The sequence below is a fragment of the Solanum tuberosum genome, unplaced genomic scaffold (genome assembly GCF_000226075.1).
Source record: "Solanum tuberosum cultivar DM 1-3 516 R44 unplaced genomic scaffold, SolTub_3.0 scf00154, whole genome shotgun sequence".
NCBI lineage: Eukaryota > Viridiplantae > Streptophyta > Magnoliopsida > Solanales > Solanaceae > Solanum > Solanum tuberosum.
The window spans coordinates 334567-346575 of record NW_006239079.1 but is presented as its reverse complement, the minus strand read 5'-3'; the positions used below and the strand labels follow the sequence as shown (position 1 = coordinate 346575).

Genomic DNA, 12009 nt, shown 5'->3' with positions numbered 1-12009 from the left:
CCCAAAGGCTAAGAACAACAACAACAACATACCCAGTGTAATCCCACAAGTGGGGAGGGCAAATTGTACACAGACCTTACCCCTGCCTCGTGGAGGTAGTGAGGTTGTTTTCGATAGACCCTCGGCTCAAGAAAAGCAAATTAAAGCAGTTTTAGAAAAAGCAATTACAAAAGCAAATAGGCCATGACAAATAATATGAGAAGCATTTTGAAGAAAAGAAAAAAGGAACAGTAACAACAGCTAAAAAGTATGATAACCTAAGTATAAGAAACAACACATAGTAACAAAAATGGATGGACGAGGGACTACAGCAATGATGCTAATACTACTGGTAAGAAGGGGAAGATGCGGTGCTCCAAACCTCCTAGCCTATCTGACAGGGAAGTGAGACAACACTCAATTACAAACTCTACCCTAATCTGCAACCTCCATAACCTCATATCATGTCCTCAGAAAGTTGAAGATGTGCCAAGTCCTGTCTAATCACCTCTCCCCAAAGGCAAAGAAGGGGGAAATTATTCACAATAAGGTCATTTTTGTATTTTTTTAAGTTCCAGGTTTAGCTTAGGTCAACCAAAAGTTTCAGATAGAATCAGAAGCCTTGTGTGCCCCCAATTATAACATTGGCAGTAAACTATTTATCTCTCAGTACTCTAGTTAAAAGTATCGTCATTAGGATTCTTTAGTCATAACATGTTTAACATGTGCTTGCTTCTCAAATAAAAAGACTTTTAGATTTAAAGCCAAAAAAAGGTCTTACATATCTTGATATTGTTGATTGCCACTTTACTTCCATAATTGGCTGAATTCACAAAGCAGAGATGCTAAAGAAGAAGAATACCACAGGGGGAAAAAAACAGATTCGGTACATGGTGAATAACATTTTTCCGACACCAGGAATGCAGAATTATGCTATATGAATTGTAAATGATCATGCAATTTGATTAATAATTGATGTCCTAGGAATGTAAGGTCCCAATAAATTCTATGATTTACACTTACTGAGAGCTCAGTTGTATTGGCCCAGTATACCTCATATGTGAAAGTTAATATCGTCTTCCCAATGTATGAGAGTTCTTGTCATTCCATACCAGTTTAGTTTGCCCTCCATTTCCGCTTGTTGCAAAGGATAGCTCCTGCAAGTTAGTCATACTATGAAGAATTGTCGAATGAGGAAAACAAACTATTTGAAAAGAATGGTTGAATTCAGCTAAAGAAACAGAAAATCATTTCAGGCATACCCGTTTTGCTCTTTTATCAACGGGTGTCCATGATGAAATAGGACGATCTGAAGCCTTCTCACTAGAGGATGCTGGTAGCTGCATGCATTTCATACGCCTCTTTCTCCTAGTTGCTGCCTCTTGGAAACTGTTTCCTTGGTACTTGTAAAGTTCCAGAGTAGAGGGACTCTTTCTCTTTGTAACTTTTGATGGTTTCCCAGGGTACCCGTAACAAGGAGCAGATAAGTCACATGGGACAGATTGCTGACGTGACCGACTCTTTTCCCTGATTCTGTTCAGAAATTCAATTGTCCAGGGTGATCCTTGCTGCAATGGAGTGGATTGAAGTGCGTTTGAGAGTGGTGTTTCTCCATAACTGGCTGCATTCTTTTCTTGCTTCGTCAGATCACTCACACATATTACTTTCTGGGATATACCCTCATCTGGGACCCATTTCTGGTGCTTAAATTGAATCTTCTTATGATTGAAACCTGCATTTAAATGCTGTCCCATTCCTTGCCTTGATCCTTGCCCAAGGTCTCTCACAGAAGTGTAGGCATCTAGGCTAGAGTCAATTTCCACAGTATTTAGAAATTCTAGATCACTTGCTCCAAAAAAGAGTTTTTTAGCAGCTGTAGGAATTCCTGTTGTAGGAGTCTCCATTGCATGCACCTGGGTAGAAAAGGACTTGGATTTTGCATTATGAAAGGCTTTGCCAGATCCGACAGTATCATCAATGTTAATAACCTCACCTGTGATATGATCTGTAAAATTTCCTGAATAGTTCTTTTGTCTACCCAATTTGTTCATCATACCCACATCAACTCCCTCTCTTGGGTGCAAACACACATCAATTTGTGGAGCCCTGAATTTATTTATATCACCACCTCCCATCTGTGAATTATTAGTCATCTGGTAGTCACAGAGATCAGTTACTTTAAAAAGATCTTTTGTCACATAGGTGTCTAATGACTGCCTGTGAACGCATGGTTCGTTGTCAAATGATAAGCTAGACTTCCCAAATTCATCAAACAAGTTGATATCATCTGAAATCAAAGAATCACGCAGGCCAGATGCTCTGGGATGATGAAGTCTGCCTTCAGAAAATGTTCTCGGTGGATCAAGATCATATACTTCCCTTGTAGGTATATTCAGATTCTCAATATCCCAGGTGGTTTTTCGTTTCGTCCTCCCATAGGTTCTTTTGAAATGAAGACTTTCAGAGTCTGTTGCAGAAGAAACTGAAGAGGAGCAATCTGTCATTACCGATTTAGAATCCTCCCGTTCCCCAAATCTGCTCAAAGCACTCAGTAATATGATGCTTTCATCAGGAACTTGATATTTTTGAACTGCATGAATTTTATGTTCACGAGTCCATCCCAGAAACTCAACAAGCAAGCCTGCTGAAGACAATATTGCATGAGCTGAGAGTGAATTGATTGAAGGAAATGCAGTAAGGAAGGATTCTGCCAGCGTTTGTGACTCAGGCATCTTAGAATAGAGCCCTCTGCTTGTCCTCGAGGAAAGTTCGATACACGATAATATGATCTCATCAGTCATCTCAGAAGAATATGAATAAAAGATCTGTATATCCATGCCCAAGCTAGCAGCAGCAGCATAGAGCTCATCAGATGACTCCATAATTCCTGATATAAAGTCGCTTTCTCCCTCAAAGACCTAAAGAAGATGGCCAAGAAATACTATATATCATGAACAAAACATTATGTGTAAGCAGGGCTCATGCTAGACTATCTTGGTCTAAAACTACAATAAATAAGTGCTCTTATTTACATTTCCAGTCACTGCTACTTCTTTGAAGTAATCCGCTATATTCAAGAATAACCATGTAATGAAGATTATTATCTTGTGCTTATACCATCATGCCGTACACAAGGTCACTTGAGGTTGAGAGATATTACATGCACATGGTGATAGTACTCAGTTTTCAAACTGTTCACCGAGAACAAAAAGAAGGCCTATCTCAAGTTGGTCATTGGCATCACATCTGCAATGCAATTGTGAACATCTGGAGCTAAGGAACAGGGAAGAACCAGGAGATTGGAAGCGTAAAGAAATAAGTCTTGAGAATTAATATTTGAATTCCCCTTTAGCTGATAAGTTCATGAAAGTTTCTCAATCTCCAGGAAATAGTAAAATAGGTCCACCATAAGAAGGACCTACTAGATACATAACTCTTGCAATTTCCAATATCAATTTGCCACCAGCCTACCCTCTATCATCAGATCGTCATAATTTATCTTACTCATTCAATGATGTTATTTCCAGTAATTTTGCATGCCTTCGATTGTACCGAGTACTACCAGACGACCATCTTGAAGAATATTCAATACTTTGATATTAAAAGGAGTTAAAAGTAAGCTAGGGATAAAAGAACACTATGACGAAATGATGGTTGAGGGTGTCAAGATAAAGCAAAGTAAAGATCATTAATGACATAGCTGGAATTAGACTCTGGTACATGGCGAATTGTGACAAGCAACACTGATGGAAGAAACAGGACACTATAAGCAATCAGGAAGTGTGTCTATCTCTCGAAGGGAACGCAAGGTATTTCATTTTAACTCATTGAAGTGAATGTAAGAAGTGTATGTAAGTGGAATGTTATAATTTGTAGGAATCACCTTAAACTCTTCAAATTAGTATTCTCAACTATCTCAGTGTCTCACTATTGATATTTTAATCCTGATCAAACAATTGCTGCAAGTACAATTAGCTGAACACAAAGCAGGGCATGAAAAAATGTTTAGATTTTTCTCCAAGTGGATTGCAAACTTTTAAGACCCTAGAAAGCTACATAGAATGAACTTAGACAAGCATGAAATATATTTTTTAACAAATAATGAGGGAAAAGTCAAAATAGAAAAGACATACTCAATTTTTGAACAATCCTTTTCTGCTCTCAAACACTTGGTTTTGCAGCTAAGAATCTGTATATTTCCTATGTTACAGGGTGGAAAACCATTCAGATATCACAAGTCCATTGTTGTTTTATTTTTGGTTTTCCAGTGCTCTTTCTGAAATAAATGCATTGCATACCTTACATCTAGCACAACACTGTGTAGGTGTGAGCAGTTTGGAAAGAAAAACATGCTACTTACCAGGATGCAGCCACTGAAAGCAAAACTGAGTGACGTCAAAATACTTGCTGCAATATTCTCAACACACAGAGGCAAGCAAGAGAAAGCCTCATCAGGGGCAGTAGCTTTCTTTGCAATGTTTTTGCAGTCATACCAAGCAAGGCAAGCTGATGCACTGACTATAATATCGACAGGCTGACGTAAATCACGCTCTACAACCTGTACTCCTTTCTTCTCGAACGCAAGAATCTTTTGGTATGTAGTTCTCCTTGAAATTACCATTTCCTTATCAAAATTGTGTGTGTTAACTATAATGATTGTCTCAGGACAGCTATCTGTGCTTCCACGATTTTGCTCAGATCCTAAACTGAACACTGCATGTTGAGCTGCAGCAGAGCAAGCTTCATTTCCCAGTAATGTCGCAACACTTGCACCCTTCAAGTTCTTTTCCACTGGAAGGAAATTCAGCAGTTCTTCAACTGTAACGTCAATCTCATTGAGAGCAGAGAAAGAGTGAGGACCTGCCCCCTAGAAAACGAGCATGTCAGAAGTTCTAAACTTTGAAGCCTCTAGGAATGAACAGGAGGAGTCCGTTGCTGCATATTTGAATTATCTACTTCTAGTCTGATCGACAGCATAAAACATTGAACGCTAAACAATTCTCTTCTCTTCATGCAGTGATCAAAGTTAAGGTTTTAGGGCGATTTTATCAGAAGATAAAAGCTCATACTCCAACTGTTGATAATTTACCAGCATATAACAGAATATGACTTGGATGGAGAAAACCTCAGTACCATGTAAAAATGGAAATACATCAAGCCACAGTGAGGTAAATCCCCCACACGGGGAGCTCAAACAGGGAAGCAAGTCAATTGTGTTGAAGAATTATTTCAACCAAGCAATAAAAGGCAGACACAGCACCAAAAGAATGAGGAAGGGAAGAAACCCAATTACTCAAAAGTACAAACTCATACCTGCAAGATGAATAACTGACCATATTCTAACTTAAAGAATTAACAACCACTGCGTCTCTCGAGTTTGGATATCATGGTTGTTAACACTTTAATGCAAATTGAACTGTATAGTGTGACTCAAGAAAACAGAATAGATAAACAATAAGAATATCGAAAATTTTGACAGTCTCAAACTTTTCATTCCATTTACAAAAACAATTTGGTGTCGTGCATTCCTTGGAAGGAAACACAAAACTATGTGATATTTTTCAAACTGATAGACATCAAGCAAAAGACAGAGACTTGCCATACTAGGTTCATCTGTGTTGGGCATGTCAACGCCATCACAAAGTGCTTTTGCAACACTGGGGTCCTCCAGCTCCACCTTAAGGAAATGAAGAGGAGGAACTCTATCTGACTTAAGCAAGATGGAAGATACTTTAGATGATCCTTGTGAACCTCCATATTCCAAGATGATCTCAAATTTTTCAAATGGAAATGAGGCAGACAGATGCCTGGAAAAAAAATGGAATATCAATTCATTTCTTTAAATCTCATTTTAAATTTAGGAAGCTTGTCAGTAGCATTGTGGTAAACAATATTAAGAACAAATAAATTTGAACCATCTCAATGTAGCCAAACTATATGTTGTCTGTCGTGATACTATTATGGTGGACTTAATCTGTTGTACCTAGAATTGATTTTTATTTTAATAAAGGGCTTAATGCCCAGTTTTAAATTAAAAAAAATAAAAATTATGGTGGACTTAAGATTTTAGCTCTGAATTCCCATCAGCCAGTTTAAGATTTTGGTTGAAGTTAAAACTAAAGCAAATAACTAGCTTCATTCAAGCATGTTAGAGAGCAAAGATATGATAGAAAAGACAAAAGAAAAAACAAACTAAGTATCAACCAAGACCATTAGATATTCAACACTTTATAAGGATCGCAACAGTTCAAACTCAAGTGTTGTCTGTGAAGTCAATGTTCTTTTCTGGTGGTACTACCTCAGCATTCTAGAGCAATTTATCAAAGAAAAAATATGATTCTTAAGCAGTAAGCACCCATTCAAATTCATGAAAAGTAAATTCATTCAAATACTCCCAGATATCTATAGATATTTTTTTATTTTTCCTTGTCAAATTATATAATTACTATGTATCACTAGGTAATAACTATTTTGAGAACTTTTTGCATAAATACATTTTAATGGCAAAAATCTGAATGCCTCTCTTGCAGAGAAGCAGAAGACCAGTAATATCACATCTATGGGTTATTGCTGTTAAGCATTAATACCATTTACACAGCCAATCTATCTTATGAGAATTAATATCTTAGTTTTGCAGCTAAAAGGAACTACCCAGCTTTAAGTTTAGAATACTTTTCTCTTAGAGGCACCTTAACACCAGAATTTTACAGATCACCCAATTAAAAGCTCTCTTTATCAGAAATACAACAGCAATTATTATAGACTACCAAAATGTCAAGATGCTGTCTGAAAAGGTCAAAATTTACTAGTAAGTTTCCAACCTGGTTAAAAACAGATAACTTTACTATGTGAATCACTAAGGACTAAGCAGGCCACCTGTCAAAATGTTATAGTTTGTCCTGAACACAATTGGAAATAACAAGCAAAGACAACATCCTAAACACAAGGATATGGCCAAGATACCACTGCAAGTTTGATCAACCATACTATTCAACAGGCCAATATCCAAGCATATTTTATGTTGGAACTACCACTTACTCTTGGGTTACTAAACAGCAATGTGAGATCATTTGCATGCTGGCATCTTCTAATTTGTAAAAATCATTCTTTTGTCCATTATGTGGCTGGCTAAATGCAATATTCATGGAAGTTAATAGTTTCTTCAATGACCACCAGAACACTGGCTCAGCCACAACCAATATTTTTGAACTACCCTTGCTCACAAACGACTGCAGTATATCTTTAATAACAGAAAGCGATGGATGGAACTTATGTATATCTTTTTCACCCTTCTGATGCACATCTTTTATGAGGTTGTAGAGGAAGTCAAGTTTAGAGTTCAATTCCTGCAACCTTCTGTACAACTTTTCTATGTATAGATATGTTGTATGCAGACCATAGTAGCACAGGTACCAAACCATCTGTTTGATCGCGCACAATGTGACCAATGATATTGTGTTATCACCATCCTGGAACAAAGACGTCCTGCACAGACTTCTTTTCTTAATCAAGTCGATGAGCTTTTTCTTTGGAAGGCGGAGAATAGCAATATCGTCCACAGCTTGAGATGGATCCTGAGTCTCAATTAACTCTCTCCGTCTTTCAAAGATAACTTGAAAGATTTTCCTAAGATCATCAATTAGAAGTAGAATATCAGAAGACAACAATATTTGATGCACCTTGATATTCCATTGCTGAGGTTGTACTAGTGTGGTATCAGAAGAGAGAAATCTGCTCCGGCCCATGGTATTGGTATCAATGGAACTGTCAGCTGGTTTATAGTCTTTGTCTCTACCATACTCTTTTGGATTTAAGAAAAAATCAAGATCATTAAATTCTGACCAGGAGTCACCAAACAAAGATGCCTTTTTAGAACTACATTGGGATGATACTCCTTCAATTGGGAACTTTCCATCCTTCAGCAACTTAGTTGACACTTCTATGTTATGAGGCATGGGAGAAACAGGAATGGCATTTGAAGGTAAACTCAATATTTCTTTGCTCTCCACTCTGTTTGGTTCTTGTGGACTATCACTAGAGAAAAGAAAGTTTGATACAAGCATCTCATTGTCGATGAAATTCAAGCAAAGGTCAATGTTGTTAGCATCTATCTCTCCCGATAAATTGAAGAAGTCTTCTCGACACTTCCATTTCTCTTCTTCCACAAAATGCCAATCTAAGTATAATCCATCAGACATGGAGGAAGACTGTGGCTCCAACTCAGCTAGGATTTCCTTAATACACAAGTGCAATGACTTTATATTTCCATTCTCAGAAATTAGCGGCACAGGCAGTGATCTGAAAGAATTATCCACAGGAATGAGCTCATGGGAAACAATCAATTCGTCGAAGTTCCTGAAATTGTCAGCCTCCCTCAACATCAGGTCACATGTATCCTCAACGTCTACTTTTACTTCAGACAGCAATTCACCAAAAGTATAAAGGTCTGAATCAAAGAATTGCAGTTCATTAAAAATGATAGGGTTTCCTACCCAAATTGGACCATCATTTTCTATGCCTTGATGAATCACCGAGTTTTTCTCAAGTTCAATAATACTTATCAAATTCATCTCTAAAGAGAAATTCAAGCACGGAACCTCAACTTCAAGGCAGTCCGTTGCTGAACTACCATTTGACAGGTATTGCAATGTGTCAAACTTTGTGGAATCCAAAAGCTCATTTATGTTACCCATTCCTTCACTTCCTGGTGTCTCACGCTGAAGCTCAATATTTTCAAAGATTAGAACTTTCTCCTTTATAGAGTTGTCGCTGACAATACCCAAACCTGCCTCATCGACTTCGAGAAGAGGAAAGACATATGTACTAGAATGATGTTTCCCCTGACTGAAACCACTATCTTCAAGCCAATCAGAGCTTTTCTCCAGAAAAGACACAGAACAAATGTCATCCACTGAACAAATTGATTGCAGAGTGTCAAGGGAATGTTGCAGCCTAACTTCAAGACCAGGCATATCCTGCAATAAGTGAACAATGTGTGCCAAACCAGTTAGCGATCATTAACAAGTGAAAGTATTGGTTACGTCCTTCCCTTTCCTTCATTCAGTCTGAGAAAAGTAAATTAACATGATGGCATGGAGTACAATTTCTTCACAGTCCTCCACAATGAACAGGCTTCAAATAAAAGGTCACTATGTCATTAAGCATCATTATCCCTTAGAATCATATGGAAAGGAAAGATGTTTGAAACTGAAGGATGACACATATTGACATATGAATGGTCTTGGTGTTGCATAAAATATCCCAGTAAATTGTGTTTAAGAACCTAATTACGTGATTCTTAGATTTCAATAGTCAAGTAAGGCAATCAGAGAACAGAAAAGAAGAAACTAGTGATATAGCTTCTCAAATGATGATTGGGGCTGACAAGAAAAAAGGTAGAGGACATTGTCTTCAGAATCAGAGTACCCAGCTGCATATATATTTAGGAGAGATGAAAGAACAGACTATCTTAAGACTTGAGAGCTTCAACCCATGCATGTAACTAAAAATTATATCATATTCAAAATGACCAAGCTTCTTCCATCAATATAAACCACTGGTTTTTTATTTCTGACCAAAGACTTCTTCCTTGACAGAAAGAGAGGAGTTGGTAATTCCCATCCTATGTAGTTAACCATCATCACAAAAGTTAGCAAATATAAACGAAAAGCATTTCCCTGCAATCATAAAAACTTAAATGCCAGAAGAAATAAGTAAGTCATCAAAATATTACCAGCTTATTTCCATCATCTGAAATCTCAGACAGAATCAGCATGTTCTCCTTTCCAAAATGAGGGATATCTTCTAGCTGACAACAGGAGAACAGACAAATGCAGATGCTGACATGAGAATTTAGCCAGTGGCATATAAATTATATCTGCTTGATTGCCGAGATGGTTTACCAATTGAAGTGAAGATGAATCCAGCTCTGGAATTTCAAATTGGACCATTTCGAGATTGTCCTTCCCCTTGCCATAGGAAACCATAGTCCCCTGCAATAAATAAGTATAAAAGCAGCCAAAAGCAGATGTAATTTTAATGAGGTAAGACAAAAATTAGTACTAATACTTTTTTGCAATCAACTTCTACTCTATCTCAGTTTAGATTAATTTTCTTTTTATTGCAAAAACCTCATTCGTTTTCTGAAAGACGATGCAGTACATGTATGCTTTTACGTATAACATTTCAACATAACATTAACTCATAAAAATAAAGTAGTTACCAATATTACAATACAAACTCAGGCAGTGCTGCCTTGGTAAAGCACATGCAGCCATCTCGAGCAAGTCTTCCAGGAATCTGAAATCTTAACTTTCTAAAGATTTATTTTAATATTGAAAAACCTTAACCTGTAGTTGTATGTTTGAGAATATTGGAAGGTTGTAAGGATGAATATGAGTTTTGAATCATGCAACTTGCAAACAATTCTCTTATTTTCATCATATCTATACCATACACCCTTCATTAGAAATTTTCAAAATTACCATAAATGAAGAAGAAACATCTCAAAATTATCATATCAAAATTCTGTTAATATGCAGTATCTTTTAAAATTATTTCCAAACTAAAAGTGCTAACTATTGAGTCTCATATTCTAGACTTCTGCTGCTGCAGACAGGAGTGATTGCCTGGTTGGTAGCCAGTGTAGTGACGAGTCCAGTGTACTTGAAGACATGAAGCTCCCATTGGAAGTGACAAATGCTTAACTAAATCTAAAATTGACAGCTAAATCGATGCAAATTTGGGAGAGATCCTCAATCAACATAAGCATTCATTTTAATTAAACACTACATTTCATAAAAGCTTTACATCTAAAATTCTTCGCTTTTAAGCAAATTAGATCCTCCTTATAATATCAGCCTCTTACCAGATGCATCAATGCATCAGATAAGTGAATATTTTCATGATGAAGTTAATGAATAGCATTTAAACCCTAAACAAGTTCCAATTATGCTCAGCATTTACCTCTGTAGTAATTCCGCTTGTTTCCTCGGGACTGCAACTTCCCTGCTCGTCAACGTCAAGCTTCCCGGCGAACGGCCGAGGATCTGCGAACTCAGCAAGTTCAACATCAATCCTGTGCGGAAAGACATATGGGAAGAAGCGAGAGAGAGTTTTCTCAATCGGAAATCTCTCGATTTCAACATCGATACTAAGTGTAGGAAGTTCATCAAAACAATGAAGGTCTTCAAAAGTGGAGGTGTTCGAAGTAGGGAGGTGTGGAAGAGGGAGGCGGAGGAAATCGCCGGCTGGAAATTGAGCGGAATTGAAGTAATCCTTGCCGAGAAATCGAGTTCGCATGTCCTGATTACGGTGAGGTTTTCTGGGAGAGAGAAAGAGTAGTGAGAAGAGTGAAGATTTTGAAATGTAACGGATTGTAATTGAAAAATTGAAATGGCGCCCACGGTGATTCGACGGTGTAAATATATTGAGTTACTTCCCGCTAAAATTAGGGGTCATCGTGGCCATGTGTTCTTTCCCCTTTCTCTCTTGTTTCTTTTTCCTGCTTATTGAGATGATCAAATGAAATAATGTTGAGCATTATTTGTCATTTGTAATTTGTAAGTGGTAAGATGCGTTCGTAATCTAAATTTCTTTTGAAATAAATTAATTATGATTATAAAATATTTTAAAAAAAAGTTATGTATATAGTGAGAATTTGAATTTGTTAAACATGAGATTGGAGGTTCTTTAATCTAAAGAAAATAGGGATGTTAGGTTGCAAGGCCAATTCATCTATCGGCTTCTCTCCTAGATTGATGTAATTTTATGAAGTATAGCAAATGATAGAGGAATTCACGTTAAAATTTTAATTTATTTAACTTTAACACACTCTATGAAGTATGTGCTTTGTAATGTCTTTGTCCAGACCTTCCATTTCATCAAGCTAACACTGAATTTAAATTTGTAAATTATATTTAAATATTCAAAAATATAATTTATAATATTTTTCTTGTAATTTTTAACTATTTAAATATAGTTTTTAAATATCATTAAAACGGTTCGAGATCCAGTGATCTCAAGGCAGTT

General features: G+C 36.9%; 1 protein-coding gene across 1 annotated transcript; it reads right to left on the bottom strand.

Annotated features, from left to right (window-relative positions):
• Positions 1-712: 712 nt before the first annotated feature.
• LOC102597001 (uncharacterized) lies at positions 713-11470 on the bottom strand. The gene is made up of 8 exons (XM_015311266.1): positions 10945-11470; positions 9882-9971; positions 9713-9787; positions 7018-8954; positions 5387-5786; positions 4340-4846; positions 1242-2897; positions 713-1136 (listed from the first exon to the last, which is right to left on the bottom strand). Exons 1-8 carry the CDS (start codon positions 11278-11280, stop codon positions 1047-1049), a joined length of 5091 nt encoding a protein of 1696 aa, XP_015166752.1. The 5' UTR covers positions 11281-11470; the 3' UTR covers positions 713-1046.
• Positions 11471-12009: the final 539 nt, after the last annotated feature.

Coding starts and splice junctions, on each gene's coding strand:
- LOC102597001 (XM_015311266.1), bottom strand. CDS start 11,280: ATGCGAACTCGATTTCTCGGCAAGGATTACTTCAATTCCGCTCAATTT. Junction 9,788..9,881: donor ATTCATCTTCACTTCAATTG/GTAAACCATCTC, acceptor TCCTGTTGTCAG/CTAGAAGATATCCCTCATTT. Junction 2,898..4,339: donor CTTTCAGTGGCTGCATCCTG/GTAAGTAGCATG, acceptor CATCTTCTTTAG/GTCTTTGAGGGAGAAAGCGA.